This window comes from Sinohyriopsis cumingii, chromosome 16 (genome assembly GCF_028554795.1).
Source record: "Sinohyriopsis cumingii isolate HCF-2022 chromosome 16, ASM2855479v2, whole genome shotgun sequence".
Classification (NCBI taxonomy): domain Eukaryota; kingdom Metazoa; phylum Mollusca; class Bivalvia; order Unionida; family Unionidae; genus Sinohyriopsis; species Sinohyriopsis cumingii.
In genome coordinates, this window is record NC_142976.1 from 20,401,252 (window position 1) to 20,420,857 (window position 19,606).

A 19,606-nucleotide genomic window follows, 5' to 3' on the forward strand; every position below is an offset into this window, starting at 1 on the left:
TATATTTATAGCCTCAAAACCAACCAGAGTTACAAGTGGCTGACTTCAATTGGGCATGCACTTAGTAACACTGTTGCAAGTGGCTGACCTCAATCAGGTGGCTGCTGAGTAACAGTGTTGTATGTGGCTGTCCTCAATATGTGCTACTGCAGGTAGGTAGGTGAAATTAATTGTATCGGGAGAAAGGGAGTTTGATAGGAACAAGCAAAGACATACACAATACACACACTCCAAATGGCATGTGTTAGCTTAAAATGTAAATGAAGATGAAATTTCACAAAATAGACTATCCCTTACACCACAGAGAAATACTATCCATCCCACAACTATGCTATCCAGAATATCATACTATCCAAAATGCCATGTCTTTGCTCAGAATGTAAGAGAAAGGGATGAAATCTCACAAAATATATTATCACTTACACCATAAAACATTATCCATCACACCTCTATGTCATCCAACATCCCTATTCTATTCAGCACCCCATAAACACACTATCACAAGCTCCCATTTTTAGCTGAGAGTTTAAGAGAAGAAGATGAAATCCCACAAAAATACTCAAATACCTTATTAACCATCCAACATCCCATTATTCAGTCTATCAGAAACATCATATCTTAGCTCAGAATGTATGAAAAGAAGAAGAAATCTCACAAATATAGTATTCAGAATATCACCTATACCATCCCTCACCCCTTATGCATACACAGCACCTTGTGTTAGCATAGACTAAAAGACATCACATAAAATACTATCCATTACACCATCTACACCATCTATCACCTAACACATCATTAAAAGTCTTGTGTTAGCTTAGAGTGTCAGAGAAGGTGATGAAATCTTACAAAATATACTATCCTTTAAACCACAAAAATAGTTTCCATTACACCAGCTATTCCATCCAGTATATTATATCCAAATGCTCTCTTTTAGCTTAAAATGTATGAGAAAAGATAACATCTTGCATAGTATACTATCCCTTACATTACCCAAAATACTATCTATCACACCCACTATACCATCCTTTTATATCACACTCACTATCCAGGCAAAAACGTCATACGTTCGCTTAGAATATAAGAGATAAAATCCTATAAAACATACTCTCACATACCTTATATACCATCCCTTTCCCCACACTACTATCCCAAAAAACGTCCTGTGTTAGCTTAGAATGTTAGAGGAGCTGAAAGAAAACCAAAGATATACTATATCCCTTAAACCTCAGAAATCTTATTCATCACACCACCTATACCATAAAACATCTCATACCATCCAACACCACATATACACACAATCACAAGCATCCTGTGTTAGCTTAGAATATAAGAGAAGGAGATAAAGTCTCATAAAATAATACTATCCCTTACATTACATCACACCCAATATACTATCCTACAGTATCATACTTACTATCCAAAAACGTCCTGTGTTCCCTTAGAATGTAAGAGAAGGAGATGAAATCCCACAAACATACTCTCACATATCTTATATACCTTCCTGTTCCTCACATACTATCCTAAACAAAAGCCCACTGTTAGCTTATAGTTCAAGAGAAGGAGCTGGAAAAAAAACAATGTACTATCCCTTAAACCTAAAAAATATTATTCATCACACCACCTATATGATAAAATATTACATTACCATCAACACCGCATATACACACTTTCGCAAGCATCCTGTGTAACTTAAAATATTAGAGGAGATAAAATCTCACAAAATATACTATCATTTACATTACAAAAAATGATATTCATCACACTATCTATATGATTCATCATCCCACACAAGCTGAACTGTTAGCTTAAATCCATGCCAGTTATTCTGAAGACGACATGAGTGAGCCTGCATCACTGTTCTCCACTTCTGTCATAAAACCAAGAGTTCTGATTCAACCCCAAAGAAATTCATTTGTCCCCATAAATTTTTTGTCTCATTTGAGAGACGCAAAAAAGGCACTTCTAGAAAATTTATAAAGAATTTTACACCTACACTGTGAAATTTAAAGAGTTCAAGTAGTGTGTAAAACTTTGTCAAACTGAAGTTTGTAATCCAGATGAAATGATGACAACCTTTTCGAGGAGAAAACACACACCTAGCAACAACAGTGTCTGTGTCACACAATACTTTTCAGATGTGTTAGTTTGTGCTAGCGATCTTGAAGATGATATGATTATCTCATAATCAAGACCATCTGTATCCACTACAGAGGGAGATAGACTGACAGGTTGGGAGAAAGGGAAAAAAATGGTGGTAAATCTGATAGGATGACAGAACCAACAAGACCAGTGAAGAAAGAAATTTGTCTGGTGCCTCATGAAGATGATTTACGATCTAGTACCCAAAAGTAACTTCCAGAATTTTTTTTGAGAACGATGACATAAACGTATATGGAGAAATTAAATAGTTTAATGGTTATTATGTATTTGTATGTAATGTTCATATTAAATTTTGATGCGGACAAAATCTGACACACGTGCATGCATACACGTGTTACTGCATTGGGTGATAGCAGAACGGGGACTAGTGGTTTGAGAGATGGACAGGCAGACTTGACATTACATTGCAGAGAGGTATCGTAAAACGGGGACAGAGACCATTAGGATTTAATACAAAATTATGATGAGAAAGAGAATATATTATTCCTACTTTTGAAAAACATCATGACCCTTACGTTTGCTTTTATAGTATAATTTCCTTAAGAAAGTTTCAATGAGACACACATTCCACTTAGAAAGTCACATCCAAAAGAAAAATCCACCATTCTTAAATATTACAAGAGTGAACTAAAAATGTTGATGACTAAAAAGTTTCCACAAAATAGTTCATTCAAGCAAACCAAGATGTATTTTAGAATACGACTGACACAATTTCCATGGGACCGCTCATGGTACAATTGTTCGTGCGTTAGCTTTATTTTTTAAAATATTTTTTTTGGGTAAACCATCTAGAGGTGAGGCACAGAAAAACACGGTCTATATCATCACTGTGTGAGTAGCTACTGAAGTCTATTCGAAGCGAACGTGGCTAGAAATTAAACCTAGCCAATGAAATAGCTTATGACTAGTGACACATTGTTTTATTCTTAGTTTGTGTGAGCAAAATATTACCTAGGTGATAGCGTTTGCAGGGCAGAGAGACTATCTAGAATGTCAGTTGGCAATCCTGCTGTTGTGTATTGTACCATTTTTCTTACCATACTTTATACTGAACGGTGACAAGTACTGGTTCGAGTTTTGAAATGGGCACCCTTTTTTCATCCCACTTAGACATTCTGACAATCACGCCCACACCCACATGGGTAGAGAGAGAATGGTTACAGTATTGAGTAGCTGTTTTTTTTTTTTTTTTTCAAACCAGACAATTTGGAGTTTGGATGAAATAAAGTAGCTAAAAATAGTTCATGGATGATAAGCCAGGCTGTCCGTCCATTGATACATTTATTTACATAAGAAAAAATACGACCTCTAAAACACAAAGATACGGTCAAGCATAATTAGAATGAGCACAAGGACAGAAAACTGTACTTAGAAAGGGAATGTTTTCCTTCACGTCCGCATAACTTGGAGTTTCAATCCCCTTTCAAGACAAACTAGGCATCTTTTTGTAGAGCTTGAAATAAGGAAATTAACCATAACTTGCTATAAATATTTACTTTGAAAGAAAAAGACTGAACAGCATAAATATCGTTACAACAATAAACTATCTTACATCATCTATCAAAAGAAATACATCGCATGATAGAATCAAAGATTAACAATGGCTAACCAACAAAAGCAAATTAATAAAGGTAATGACATACATGTATGTAGAAATTCCTCTCCCTTTGAGAAGGTATGTGGATGTAATCTGCCATGTGCCAACAAATTGAAACAATAATAAACAGAGAGAAACCTCAATTCAAACAGTTCTCCAGAATTGTTTCTGTTTCTAGGGAACACACCTAATGACCAGTAAAGGGCGGAATAAGGAAAATAAACATACAAGCTTGATATTTATGAATGGATGAAGGGATATTGTTAAAGATTTTATTCAGCTTTGACATGTCTGTTGGATATCCACAAATAGAGGTACAGATTTTTGGTCAAGTTGCAAGTGTTCCTGTTTTGGATTTTTATACAAAAATTGGAAAGTCTTCTTTTTTCGTGACATTTATATAGTGTCAGAGACTAAAGTCACATAACGCTCTTTGGCTTGTTGACTTTTCCACATTATAAAATGTGAAGTATCGCAAGTCATTATCACAAACAGAAGTGGAATATAGGGACGTGACAGGTGTTTAGATAAAATCCACTAAACTTCCCAACACACTGTTCTATTTTGTACTTTGATCTTGGGAGAGAGATCACATTTGTAGCTGCAGCAACAGTGGCAAGAGCAGTAGGTGACGTCGCCACTGCTGTCAAGAAAGGGTAGTTCTTTTACAAATGGATTTACAAAGTTTTTAAAATATCAAATCTGGAAACAATGGTGTTAAATCAGGTTTTGGTTGACCACCTGGTTCACAGCAAAGTGGAAGTGCCAGAGAAAAGGAGACATCATTAACGAGCAGTGCGGATTTTCTGGAGTCCGTATGCACCCGAAAGGCACAGTACCTTCTTTCTTGATGACAGCAGCTACTTTTTGTTGCAACTTTTTTTTTTGTAATAGGTTTAGAATTCTAGCCAGAAGAATTGAAGGAACCATTATACTTCTGAAACCTACCACAAATGAAGGAAGTCGCAAGAAAAAATGACAACTGCTTCTTTACTTTAATAAAAACCCCAAATTCATTAGTTTGAAATAATAAAATAAAACATCTACTAAATGCTGTAATCCTTCTATCTTTATTGGTGTTGGTGTGAGTGTCAGAATGTCTAAGTGAGATAAAAAGAATGTCCATTTTAAAACTTGAACCAAAATACATGTCACCATTCAGTATATAGTGTGGTAAGAAAAAAGGATTTATACACAACAGAAGGATTGCCAGTTGACACACTAGATAGTCTGTCTGCCCTGCAATGCTAGCACCTTGGCAAAATTGCGTCACTCATCATAAGCGATTTCATTGGCTATATTTTATTTTTACCGCATTTGCTTCGAATTCAGTAGCTCTTCACACAGTGACGAGATTTACCGTGTTTTCCTGTGCCTCATCGCTAGATGATTTACAAACAAAAATAAATAAAAAATAAAGCCAACACATGAACAGTTGTACCATGAGTGGTCTCATGGAAATTGTGTCAGTCTTATTCCAAAATACATCTCGGTTTGTTTGGATGAACTGTTCTCTGGAAACTTTTTAGTCATCTACATCTTTCGTTCAGTCTTGTAATATTTTAGAATGGTGCATTTTTCTTTTGAATGTGATTTTCTAAGTGGAATGTGTGTTTCGTTGAAACTTTCATAGGGAAAATATACCATAAAAACAAACGTGTGATTTTTGTTAAAAATAGGAATAATATACTCCGTCTGTCTGACTGACTCTCTCTCTCATACTAATTTTGTTTTAAATCCTAATTGAATCTGTCCCGTTTTAAGATACCTCTCCACAAATGTGATCAGTACTCACAATAATTATGCTAAATGTTCTGTTTCTCTTGTAATTTGTTTCAAAAGCATACACATTGAAAAATTGTAGAGTGATTACTTTACAGAAGTCTATCATTGAATGTTATAAAATCTTGAAATTGACTTGAACTTGTGTACATCAGAGATCCTATTTGCCATTGCCATATGTCACAGGAGAAAAATGTGTAACATTTGATCTACCATTTTTCAGAAGGGAAGCAAATACTCTGCTTTTCAACAATAATGTGAGTTTCACTGCACTTTACGACCCTGCTTGTGGTAAACTCTCATTCTAAAACTAAAACATGCGTTCAGAAAAATTGAACAGTATTTGTCCAGTTTTGTTTTCTCTCTGTTAAGAGTGCAGTAGAACCAGACTTTGTTTTGGTGATCTCCGTAGTTTTGTAGGAAACTTTGCCAAGTGCCCGGATCTAACACCCACTGGTTACTCCATCAAGTCATTCAACCATAACTATCACAGAGGTGGAATTGATGTCATCACAAAGAACTCCTTTATCCAATGTCTTAACCACACCACAACATTCAGTTTCGACCACACATCATTTGAACTAGTCAAAACCACACTGCCTATACTGCCCTCCTCCTAGTAGAAAAAATAAGCTGACTTTCTCTCTCTCTTTTTGGAGCAGTTTCCAGATCTCCTGGAGTATGGAAATTCAATAGGTGGCAACCTGATTATTCTTGGAGATTTCAAATTTCACTTTGACTGTTCCGGAAACCCAAACATATTTAAACTCCTAGATTCCATTAATGTTTTCAACCTCCAACAGTCAGTTAACCAATCCACCCATAAACATGGTCACATTTTAGACTGGATTCTTCATAGACCTGATGATAACATTCTACAGTCCTCCCTGGTATCCCATGAGCTTGCATCAGATCACCTCTGCATTATATGCCATCTTGACGTTATCAGTCCCTAACCCTCCACCTTTAGCTACTACTAAGAGAAACCTCCGTATCATAAATAGAACCAAACTAATGCATGACATCCAAGCAAACCTAACAACTTGATTACCTCCTACAGCAGAACAACTCGATAACTGCCTGTGTTCATTGCTCGACAAGCATGCCCCAGCTACCAAGTGCAGAGTATCAATTCAAAAGTGTTCTCCGTGGTATAGCAGTGTTAGTGACCATCTTTGCACTGCTAAAAGAGACCGCCGTAAAGCTGAGAGGTTTTGGCTTTCCACCAGACTCACTATTCATGAGCAAATCTATAAAGTCACTAGGAAGAATGTCACAAATATAATCCATGCAGTGAAATCAGCCCACTATACTACTAACATCATGGAAAGTTCCAGCTGCAAAGAGCTCTTCGAGATTACTAACAAGCTAATGTCAAGGAACAAATCAACACCACTTCCAACTACCTTCTCTCCAGTCAAACTTCCAGATATGTTTGCAGATTTCTTCCATGACAAATTACACACCATTAGAGATAAGCTTGACACCAGAGTTTTAATTGACTCATCGTCACCATACAGTTGGGATACAGATTTTGAGCGGCAACCATTAGCAGCATTTGAACCTGTCTCTATGGATATCGTACTTACAATTCTGATGAAGAGTGCACCAAAGTCATGTGAACTTGATTCAATTCCAACATCACTGCTGCTTGAGTGCTTAGATCCTGTTGTTGTTGTTGTTGTGGAGTTTAATGCCATTTTTGAGCACACGATAGGCTATGCATGGCAGCCAGTATTAATGGTGGAGGAAGAACCTGGGAAAACCCCGGGAAGAACCACCGACCCATGAGAAGCTACTGACAAGCTTTCTCACATACCCACACTGGCCGAATCCTTGACTCGAACCCACGCAGACAGAGGTGAAATGGCAGTGATCCATAATGGAGAGCGCTTTAGACCACTCGGCCACTCTTTGGCCTGCTTAGATCCTGTATTGCCTTCACTGACTGATGTTATTAATACCTCTCTCTCATCAGGGGAATTCCCATCATTTTCAAAACTGCCATTGTAAAGCCTCTGCTGAAGAAACCAACACTAGACCATAAGATTTAAAGAACTACCACCCAGTTTCTAATCTACCATTCATATAAAAAATCTTAGAAAAGGTTGTTCTATCCCAGCTTGTATCTTATCTGAATTCAAAGTCTTTTTAGCAATGTAGAATCTGATAGCACCCTTGCCACAGTACTGAAATTACTCTTCTAAAAGTAGTTAATGACATTCTCTCTACTTTGGATAGCGGAAAGATTACAGTCTTCACCCACCTTGACTTGTTTGCAGCATTTGACACAGTAGACCATGATATATTATAATAATAATAATGATAATAATAATAATGACCTTATTTAAAGAGGGTAACACAGTTAGCTAAGAACTAATCTACCTTGAGGCCCTTGTACAAAGGAATTTATTTATTTTAGCTGCATCTCTGAAGCCACTGGATATATTGGGTTTGGAAGAAGGAAATAGAGTGGGCATTTCTAACACTATTCCAGAGCAGAGTTCCAGAGTGTTGGAAACTTTTTTAAATAACTCCTTATTTGGTTTGGGAATTTTATACTCTTTGGTAGTTATGGATCGCAGGTGGGGAGTATTACCAGGTAACCTATACTGGAATAGTGATTGTAAATATTCAAGAGCACTATTATGAGATATGCTGTACATTACTTTGGCTTTTCTCAAACAGATTCGATCTTTAATAGGTAATATTTTTAACCTACCAGCTAAAGTTTCCTTGCTTTCTTTTTGGATTGATATTAGCCCAAATGCTCTTTTTTGAAGATGTGCCAGCTTTGCTATGTTTCTATCATTTGAATTACCCCATACTGTATTACAGTAGTCTAAATAGGGTTGTATGTAACTGTTATAAAATAGATTTCTGTGCCTTTCAGGGAGAAAATGTCTTATCCTACTGAGAAGCCATAAACTTGAATTGACTTTTTTACTGATATGTTTGATACGTTCAGTCCATGATCTACCAGAACACCACATAGTCTATCATGACAGACCTTTTGCAAATTTTTATCCTTCCATGTCATAGTTCATCACTATCAAGATTTGTCCTTCTTTGCCGTGTTGAGATAATTAATATTTTAGTTTTACCAGTGTTTACCACCATGCCATTGCATGAGCACCGGTTTTCCAGTTTGTTTAGGGCATTCTGTAAAGAATTTTCACTGTGTCCTGCATGTATTTGGCATTCATGATACAGCCTTACTGTGGTTCAAGTCCTACTTGGTCAACAGGACACAAATTGTGGCTGCAAATGGAATACACTCCAGCCCAGTTGATCTATGTTGTGGTGTTCCACAGGGGTCTGTTCTTGGACCCGTTCTCTTCATTCTATACACTCAGCTGCTCTCAAGTGTCATAGATCATCATCCAGTGTCACACCAATTGTACGCTGACGACATCCAAATATACAAATATAGCCACCCAACTGAAGTTGATGCTACCATCCAAGGTGTAGAGAGGTGCATTTCTGATGTGAAATCATGGATGACATTTAACAAGCTGCAGATGAATGATAATAAAACTGAGGCCATTCTGATCACAATACAAAGACTTTCTCATTCACATCCTTTACCTCAAACAATAAATATCTGCAGCACCAACATTAAATTCACACAATCAGTATGAAACCTAAGTGTTACACTGGACAGTACTCTCACATTGCACCAACATGTCATGAACATATGCAAGGCTGCATATCTTGAGCTAAGACTCATCAGCTCCATTCGCAAATATCTTTCAGTTGATACCACTAAAACACTTGTGTGTTCATTAGTACTTTCAAGACTGGACTATTGTAACTCAATTCTGTCTGGTTCATCTCAGTATCTGCTCCAGAAACTTCAAAAAGTTCAAAACACAGCTGCTCAGATCATACTTAGAGTACCACGATCAGAGCACACCTCCCCACTGCTCTGTACCCTACACTGACTATCCATTCAATCCAGAATCAAAGACAAAATTTGTTCTCTGTGCTATTTCACTGACTGACTCTAGTCCAACATACCTATCCGATCTCACCCATGTGTACACACCAGCAAGATACTTACACTCTTCTGACAATCATATACTCTCTATTCCCACTATGAAAACAAAGTCATGTGGACAACATTCTTTTGCATACCAGGGCCCAGCAATGTGGAATGAATTGCCAACTGAACTTAGACACAAAGACACAGTGATCCCATTCAAGAGTGCTCTCAAAACTCACTTATTTCGACTGCAAGAACAAACTTAAAGACCTAATAATGTTTGCTACATTAAATATTCTCAGCATGTCTTTTATGTTTTCTGATTTCATGGTGTTTGTTTTTGTAATATTATTATTATATGTTTTTTATCTTACAGGTGTTGTCTAATGTTGTAAAGCGCTTAGAGCTTCTAAAGATTAGGCGCTATACAAAGTCCTCATTATTATTATTATTATTATTATTGTAGCGTTTCCTCCAAATATGAGATCTCGTAAATTGGGATATCCAACATGTTATGGTAGAATGAAAACGATTGTCCATGAATATTTCTTACATATAATATATTTTTGTCTTAATTATCTTTGTTCTATAATACCTTTAAAAATAACAAAACCAGAAAATGGTGTCTAACCTTTCTGTCTTTATTCATTCTTTCTTTCTCTCTGTGAGTTAATGATAAGTATGTCTGTCCATTTTTCAAACCACTAGTCCCAGTTCTACTGTCACCCAGTGCAGTAACACGTGTATATATATGCCTGTGTACATGTGTGTATGTGTATTGTGTGTTAGCTTTCGTTTGTACCAAAATTTAATATGAACATTACATACAGACATATAAACCCTTGACTTGAACCATTTAATTTATCCATGTAGGTTTATGTCATCGTTCACTTTAGGGCTACTAGATTGTAAAACAAGTCACTTTAGGGCTACTAGATTGTAAAAGACAATCTTCATGAGGCACCTGAGACGAATTTCTTTTTCACCAGTCTTGTTGCATGCATATTTGACCCTATACAGTCTCAATACATTTTCATTTGACCCTATACAGTCCCAATACATTTTCATTTGACCCTATACAGTCCCAATACATATAGTTCTATGCCTCTTTTTTAACATACCAGTATATGTGACCCCATAGATTTTGACCCCAAAGTGCTGGGCCACTTTTGTTCTTCGTATAACTCATATGAGCATATATCTCCCCCTACTGCTACTATCCTTCAAGCCATGGGCTTGAGGTCTGAAATGAAATTATCTCCAGTGAAAGAGAGGCCTTTCATCTCAACAAACTGAATTTGATCACATAGGGCATAGAGGGCAGCGGCTAGTTTTTATGTACAAATTTAATGTCGCAGTCATCAGCCTAGTATAAAAAAACTCATAAAAAATCAAATACACAAATGAGGTGGAAAAGGTCCATATTTTTAGATACCCATGTTAAAACAAAGCATAACAATGTTATCCACTTGACCAGTGGCAGTTCAGAGCAGAAGTTTATGCACCCCAACCCCTATTTTATACATGCACTTTTCACATCCAAAGACCATTTATGGCAGCATGTGGTGCTCACTGTGCAAATGCAAGCCCTTTCCCTGGATGAAATATTTAAAAAACAATGTTTACTAAATAGCTATGCAGTTCAGAATAGTTGTCATCCAAGCCGTTTTTGAGATATTCTACTTGCCTTGAACCCACGTGTCTACTGCTATGGGATGCTAGCTCTTCTACCTAGCTGACTATTGGTATTTCACTATCAACATACTGCAGAACAACTATGGAAGTTGTACATGCCTGACATCAGTTTCAAGAACAACACAAGCCCGAAACACCTAGTTCACAAATATATCCATATCTATAAATAGTAAACAATAATAGCTGAAAAAGTCACACCACAGCCTTAAGAAATTTGCCAGGGGCCAATTTACGAAACTGTACCCTGCCACCTTAAGAATTTGCTGAAAATGGTTTATGTCAAAAGTTGTGTACATATCACAATGTCATAAAGGTATTACGATTTTAGAAACATGACTACTTTGCGGCAAATTCTAATCACTGCATTATTTACATTGTGGTTATGACTGACTGCATTTCTTGAAAGATTTCAAATTGTTTGCAACCTATAATGCTTTTCGTCTTTGTTTACCACCATTGCATCAGTACAGAATCAAAATTCCTTTACAGTGTTTCATGAATGTCAAAATGAGATCTGGAAGTTATAAATTTTAGGATGGAATGACAGAAATGCTTTGTTAGTTGCCAGTGACAGAAGTGAAAAGTTTCTATTAACTCTTTCTAGCAAATTTAAAGAAATCACACATTTAAGTAAATCATGTGCTTTAGAAGTACTTTTAGACTGATATAAAAGAAGCAGTTCCTATCCTTTCATTATCATTCTGGAGATGCTAATAGTAGCATCAGTGTAAAATGTGTGTGTGTGTTGGGGGCGGGGGGGTAATCGCAATACAAGACTAGCTAGTCTGGAGTAGTCAAATTTTAATGAATTAACATTAGACAATGCTGGAATATTGATATACTGATGTGTGGGACCCTGATAAACTTACAAAGCGACAAATCAAATAAATACATTGATACATAGCCAATGAAATTGACCATACATATACAATTACTCAATACAATTTAACAGAGAAATTTCTTCACAGACACCAATTTACTTACAGCTGACTTTAATGCTTTCTGAAGTTTACAAAATCATAGTAAATAATAAGATTTGGCATAGAACAGATATTTACAGTGGAAAATTCATTTCAAGGTAAAAAGCATTTCACTGGCTTGGCTTTTAATAAGCATGTACCATAAAACAACTCCTGCAGAAGCTAAATCTGTCTGTCAAAGTCACTCTCTTGTGCACATAGAGCAGAATGAGTATCTGGATGAGATTGAAGCTATTGTTTCTTTCAGCATGACTAACCGATTAATCCTAATCTTTTACCATTCAATCCGAGACCTGCAAAAACAAAAGAAACAAGTGATATTGATGTTCTTTTAACATTCAGTGAAAACATAAGAATTTCAGAGGAGAAAGTGTATGTGTATTGTTAAATGTATTATGAAACTGCCACTTAATTTTAAGCTTTTCTCCCTTTGTTAACTGAATCTAGAAATTTGAACTTATACACATAACACTGAAACATTTCCTATTATCACCCAAGTGTGAGATATGAATCTCTTATGTCAACTTCACGGTGGGGTCATGAAGGTAGAAACTATGTTGGTGTGCTAAAACTTTCATTCTTCTCACCAAAATATAGCAAGCGATATGCCATATGCATCATTATTTCTAAGAGCGTTCCACTGGTGACATTCAACATTCACAACAGTGTGTTTATGTATGATTCCTCTGAATTCTATCTGCTCCTGTGGAGTTAAATTACTTTTAAGAATGCATGTTGACATGGTAAAATTGCAATTGTTTGTGTGTGTCTTTATTGAAATGTAAATAATATTCATAAAAATAGGGGTGCAAACCTTGATAGCTACAGAAAGAGCAAGACAATACATTATGGTTACCATTTTGTTCCCATATTTAGTAAGTTAAGTCCAAAATATGCTACTTTGTCATGATGTAAACAGTTCTCACATTGAGGTACAAAACACAGTTATCTCCCTCTCCAAAGAACATTGCATACAACACTAAGTGATATATGGAGAAAGGAAGGAAATATAATGAAGTTAATGTATAAAAATTATTTAAATATGCACAAAGAAACAGAAAAGTATAATAGATGTGGCTGACTGCACCATACAAAAATTATCAATTTTCCTTAAGGGGGGGCAGGGGCCAGTTTTTATGTACAAATTTAATGATGCAGACAGCGACCTTGTATAAAAAAATCATAAAAAATCAAATGCACAAGTGAGGTCAAAAAGGTCCATATTTTTAGATACCTATATTAAAACAAAGCATAAGAATAGTATTCACTTGACCAGAGAATTTAATGGTAGTTCAGAGCAGAAGAGGTTTATGCACTCCAACCCCTTTTTTATACATGCATTTTTCACATCCAAAGGCCATTTTTGACAGCATGTGGTGCTCACAGCACAAATTGAAACCCTTTCCCTGGATGAAAATTTTGAAAAACATTGTCTACTAAATAGCTTGATGCAATTCAGAATTGTTTTGAGATATTCTACTTGCCTTGAATCCATGAGTCTACTGATATGGGAGGATAGCTCTTCTTCCTAGCTGACTATTGGTATTTCACTATCAACATACGGCAGAGCAGCTATGGAAGGTATACATGCCTGACATCAATTTCAAGATCAACACAAGCCCGAAACACCTAGTTTACAAATATATCCATATCTATAAATAGTAAACAATAATAGCTGAAAAAGTAACACCATAGCCTTAAGTTAAGAAATTTGCCAGGGGCCATTTTACGAAACTGTACCCTGCCACTATACATCAGAAGCACAACATTCTACCTTTCTGGATCACTCTGCAGTTTTGTAATGACACAGCGCACCCTACTTCTGCTGAATGTTCAGTAGTGAAAACTTTCCTTCATGTCACATCCATTCATTGACATGTGCTAACCCTAGCCTATATATGACATGACATTCAAAGTTGCTTTGATACATTAGGAGGCTGTAGCTAAGGTTAACTCGAAAGATAGGGGAAGAATCTCTCCTCCTATTGACTGTTCTTCTCTTGTATTAAAATCACGTAATGTATTTAAGTAAGAAAACAATTTTGGGAGTCATCCATTCTTTTTCAGTAGTACATGACTTGAGGTCTGAACTGAAATTATCTCGGTGAAAGAGAGGCCTTTCATCTCAAAGATGTGAATTTATTTGATCATTTGGGGCATACACCAGCAGCACAACATTCTGCCTTTCTGGATCACTCAGCAGCTTTGCAATGACACAGCCCATCCTACTTCTGCTGAATGTTTGGTAGTGAAAATGTTCCTTAACGTCACATCCATTCATTGACATGTGCTAACCCTAGCCTATATATGACATGACATTCAAAGTTGCTTTGATACATTAGGAGGCTGGAACTAAGGTTAACTTGAAAGTTAGAGGAAGAATCTCTCTCCTCCTATTGACTGTTCTTATATTGTGTTAAAGTCATGTAATGTATTTAAGTTATTAAAAAAAAAACAATTGTGTGAGTCAAACACATTGTTTTCAGTAATACATGACCATTCAAAACATGGAAACATCTTCCCAAGCTTTCTCTACTGCTACATCACCGAAGAATGCACTAAAACTGATGCTTAATGAGATTAGGAAGTTTGTCTATTTGAGATAGGACCAATTTTGTTTGATTTCACTGTTAGCTCTTCTAATGTTAAATCAAGCCAAAGACATGGCTGATATCTCTTATTAGCTAGATAGGGCTGGATTTGCATGATTATGCATGTTCTGCTGATATTATGATTGCGAAAATATTACTGAAGAAATATGCTGTTTCCCACTTTTCATAAAAAAAATTAAAAATTACATAGAGACATCTGTAACTGTTTATTACACTTTCCTTTCCACGCAGTAAATTGTACTGGATATCAAGTAAATTAGGTCTGCCTACTGACATTTATGAAACCTTGTGTGAGTTCATTTGCTAACCTTATCATCATCATCATTTAGCACAGTTATAACCTTTCACTTTTCAGACACACCCAAAGACATAAATCCCTAGTTTGTTGTTCGATTTTAACCAAATTTTTTATGCTGCTTGATATTGACTGGACCTTGGCTGAGTTCAATTGTTGACTTTCTGCCTTGTTATAAGTAGAACTACAGTCTCCAAATTTTCACACCCTTCAACATTTTGTTTCTGCACCATAGATCTTGTAATTATTGTTAGGTTTCAAAAAATTATGTATTATGGCTTATTTTAATGAGACATTTGGTAAGATCAGTTGCCAACATTCTTTATTATCATTAAGTGCAGTCTCTGATTTTTCGTACACGCCAACTTTTGTTTTTGTACAATAACTTCCCTAATTATTGTTAGATTTTGACAAAATAAGGTATGCAGCATGTTCTTTTTGAGTCCTTGGATGACGTCAATTGCCAATATTTTTAGTTGAGTTGTAGCCCCAAATTATCACCGCCTTCATAATTCCACACAATAGATCCTTAATTATGGTCCCACATCAGCTTAACGGTACTTTGTAATATCACCATTCCTTCCATCCTTCTGTTTGTCTCTCATTTCGTCTATTCATTGCTTCTCCCAAGTGATGGAGTTCATTAAGACCATAGTCTTTTATCCCTAGATGTGCCTTTTATGGGGTTTGTTTTGTCAGTACTATTATGGACAGAGTTATTGCCCTTGTCCATCAAGTTAAGATCTTTTACATGGGATGATGCTTGTAATCATCATACTGAAGGGCCATTCCAGGTATTCTGATACAAACTGATATATGCATTGCTTCAATGAAGAAACGGTCTTTTATGGGGTTTGTCTTGTCCACTCCATTTTATGGCCCATGATGCCAAATCAACTTAATATCTTTACAAGTGGTGTTGTTTGCATTGACAAGTCCTTGAAGCAATTGAATTTCAAGCAATCCATGTGATCATTTAGAGCCGTCATAATCTCAGAATGACCATCTTTTCCTAATTTGGTTTACTGTACTAGTTCCTTTGTCACAGGCTTTGTAGAGGATATTGAAGTGAACTGGGCCTTTCTTGTGTACCACTTTACAGATAGTTCTAGCTATTATGGGATTTCATCTCAATTTAGTATGCAGTTAGATGTTATTAAGACCTTGGTTCAGTTCAGTTTTCAGCAATCGATGTCATTATTTACTGGAGTTATAGCCCCTTATTGTCAAACCCACCCAATTTTATTTCTGCACTGTAGCTCCCTTAATTATTACTGGACTTAAAGCTCCCTATGGGGCTTGATGAGCCCTTGGCTTAGTTCAGCTATTATTATTCCTCATCATTCTATGGAGTTGCAGCCCATGTTAGCTTGATCCACCTGCTTTTTTTTGCATACAATAACTCATTTAATTATCATGGAAATGGGAGGTACTTGTTTCTTTCCCAAGGATACACTGAAACAGCCAACCTAGGCAACATCGGATTAAGAGTCGGGTACTCTATCAGCTGACCTAGCATGGCTCTGTTAGAGCTGTTTTCAGCCCTGACTAAAAGAACCACCCAATTTCAGTTTTGATTTATACTGATAGAACTTGGGTTGAGGTTGAGTATCAGCATTGTGTCGTTAATTGACCTATTCATTTCCACTGCATAACACAATTTTAAGTGGACTTCAACAAATTTATATTGCAGCTTTACATAGATGAGCTCTCACCTGTGTTAAATTATCAGCATTCTGCATCATTTAATTGAATGTGATGTTCCTGAATGTTAGACCCAACCACTTTCATTTCTGCACAAGGGTGACTACCTCATTTTGCAGAGTTGTGGCCCCTGATTTTTGTTGATTAGACCTCATCTGGGTTCCACTGTCAGTGGTCTACATCATCAGTATTGTTTACCTCTTTAAATGTACCAGTAGTAATTTAATATATTGCCATTGCCACCTGTGTATGCCCATCTGGGCACTAGATAATTATCCTGCATTAATTCTATGTGAGCTGTTAATTATAAACCTAAATTGATCATTGTAATTGATTACTATCATATCACTTGCTCTCAGTGTACAACATTTTACATAGTGATTTATTCCTTAGTGTACAGCATTTACAACATTGTACTTAATGATTTATTCTTTAGTGTACAACATCTTATATCATTTATTCCTTAGTGTACAACATTTTCCTTTGAAACTGAGCTAGCCTGTAGTTCAGCAATTTCATCTCTGTATCATCTTAAATAATTTTACAAAATCAAACAATTATAATTCTTTGTAATCTGTGAGTGGAATGGGGGGGGGGGGCAATTAGTGTTATTTTATTACTATAAAATTATCAATATTTTTTAATATAACATTATAATAATTTCAGATCCAGGAGTCATATCTCACCTACAATATATTTATAAAATAAATGTATGGGGTCATGTTGGTTGCTCTTCCTATGTTACAGCAAACTTTTCTTTTTATTTCCAGAATACACGGCTGCTACATTTGCTCTGGGGAATATGACCAGCTATGCTACATTTACTCTGCCAGAGACTCAGAAACAAGGACTCCTTACTAGAGTTGATTTGTCATTCTTCCTTCGTAGCAGAACAAGAAATGGTTTGATTGTGATCATTGGCAGTTTTGGCAAGTCTACATTCATATCTTTAGAGCTGCTTAATGGACACCTGCGAAGCCGACTTTCTTACTGCAACTATTCCCATTCTTATGATGCCAGTGATAATATAGTATATTCTGATGGACTACAGCATATAGTTCATTTTGATCTGCGACCAGGTGTATTTAATTATACAGTTGATAATGTACCAATTACAGACACCAGTCTTCCACTGAATTGTAACTTTTCTGGTGAAAATGTGTACTTTGGTGGAAATGTTAGAAGTAGTCGTAAGAAAAGGGAAACAGTTGCAATGGATCCCATATCCATTGTTAACTTTACAGGAGTACCTAAGTACAAGGGAACAATTCAAGATGTCCAGTTAAATGGTTACTCATTGCTGTTTTTCCCACAAAATGATTCAACACTTACACCGCTGCCAATTATTAATGTTACAACGCAAACAGATGTCATGGCAGGAGAACTTTATGATGATGTCTGCATTCGTGATCATCCTTGTGAAAACAATGCCACGTGTCACAGTATTTTCTATGAAGACTTCAGGTGAGTTTCTTTTCTTTAAACTGTCAGTTCTAAGTGAGATTATTACTCATGTTATAATAGTCATCCCTCAGTATAAAACTACTCAGTGTATTGCCACTGCTTTTATCACATTTGCAAAGTTATGGAGTCTCTTGTAAGGCTTAATTGTGTTATTGGTACTTGATTAAATCTCACCATGCTTTGATTTTTCTGTTTATTATTTAAACTGATTCAAATTTGTGAAATGGTGTTCTTATGTTGCCCTTGGGGTGACTATTTGTATCAAGGATGTTAAGAGGTTCCAATGAGGGGATCAAATGTTAAATCTGACAAAATGTTGATCACAAATGACAGTTTAAGATATTTTCTGACAAACATTTTTTAGTGTCTTGATAACGGGGAGATGTATCAGACAAGTGACGGATTTTACATTATAACCTTTGGGTCAGTGATTTGGTTGGTAAAAAGAATGGAATGGTGTATTAAAGTGGTGTTGAAATATGCTATCATGACCTTTGGGTCAGTCATTTGGTGGGAAAATAGAATGGAATGGTGTATTAAAGTGGTGTTGAAATATGCTATCATGCCCTTTGGGTCAGTCATTTGGTCGGAAAGAGAATGGAATGGTGTATTAAAGTGGTGTTGAAATATGCTATCATGTTATTTGGGTCAATCATTTGTTTGGGAAATAGAATGGAATGGTGTATTAAAGTGGTGTTGAAATATGTTATCTTGTTATTTGGGTCAATCATTTGGTTGGGAAATAGAATGGAATGGTGTATTAAAGTGGTGTTGAAATATGCTATCATGCCCTTTGGGTCAGTCATTTGGTCGGAAAGAGAATGGAATGGTGTATTAAAGTGGTGTTGAAATATGCTGTCATGTTATTTGGGTCAATCATTTGGTTGGGAAATAGAATGGAATGGTGTATTAAAGTGGTGTTGAAATATGCTATCATGTTATTTGGGTCAATCATTTGGTTGGGAAATAGAATGGAATGGTGTATTAAAGTGGTGTTGAAATATGCTATCATGCCCTTTGGGTCAGTCATTTGGTCGGAAAGAGAATGGAATGGTGTATTAAAGTGGTGTTGAAATATGCTATCATGTTATTTGGGTCAATCATTTGGTTGGGAAATAGAATGGAATGGTGTATTAAAGTGGTGTTGAAATATGCTATCATGCCCTTTGGGTCAGTCATTTGGTCGGGAAATAGAATGGAATGGTGTATTAAAGTGGTGTTGAAATATGCTATCATGCTCTTTGGGTCAGTCATTTGGTCGGGAAATAGAATGGAATGGTGTATTAAAGTGGTGTTGAAATATGCTATCATGACCTTTGGGTCAGTCATTTA

General features: G+C 36.1%; 1 protein-coding gene across 4 annotated transcripts in view; it reads left to right on the forward strand.

Annotated features, from left to right (window-relative positions):
• LOC149780039 (protein crumbs-like) overlaps positions 1 to 19,606 on the forward strand; it is a 237,653-nt gene that overhangs the window by 107,970 nt on the left and 110,077 nt on the right. For all 4 annotated transcript variants that reach the window (XR_016414989.1, XM_089936792.1, XM_089936793.1 and 1 more), the window contains one exon: positions 17,581 to 18,274. Coding sequence is in view for 3 of the 4 variants with exons in the window: in XM_089936792.1 (XP_089792918.1) it covers positions 17,581 to 18,274 (694 nt within the window). In the remaining variant the exon portion in view is untranslated. The remainder of the gene's footprint in view (positions 1 to 17,580; positions 18,275 to 19,606) is intronic.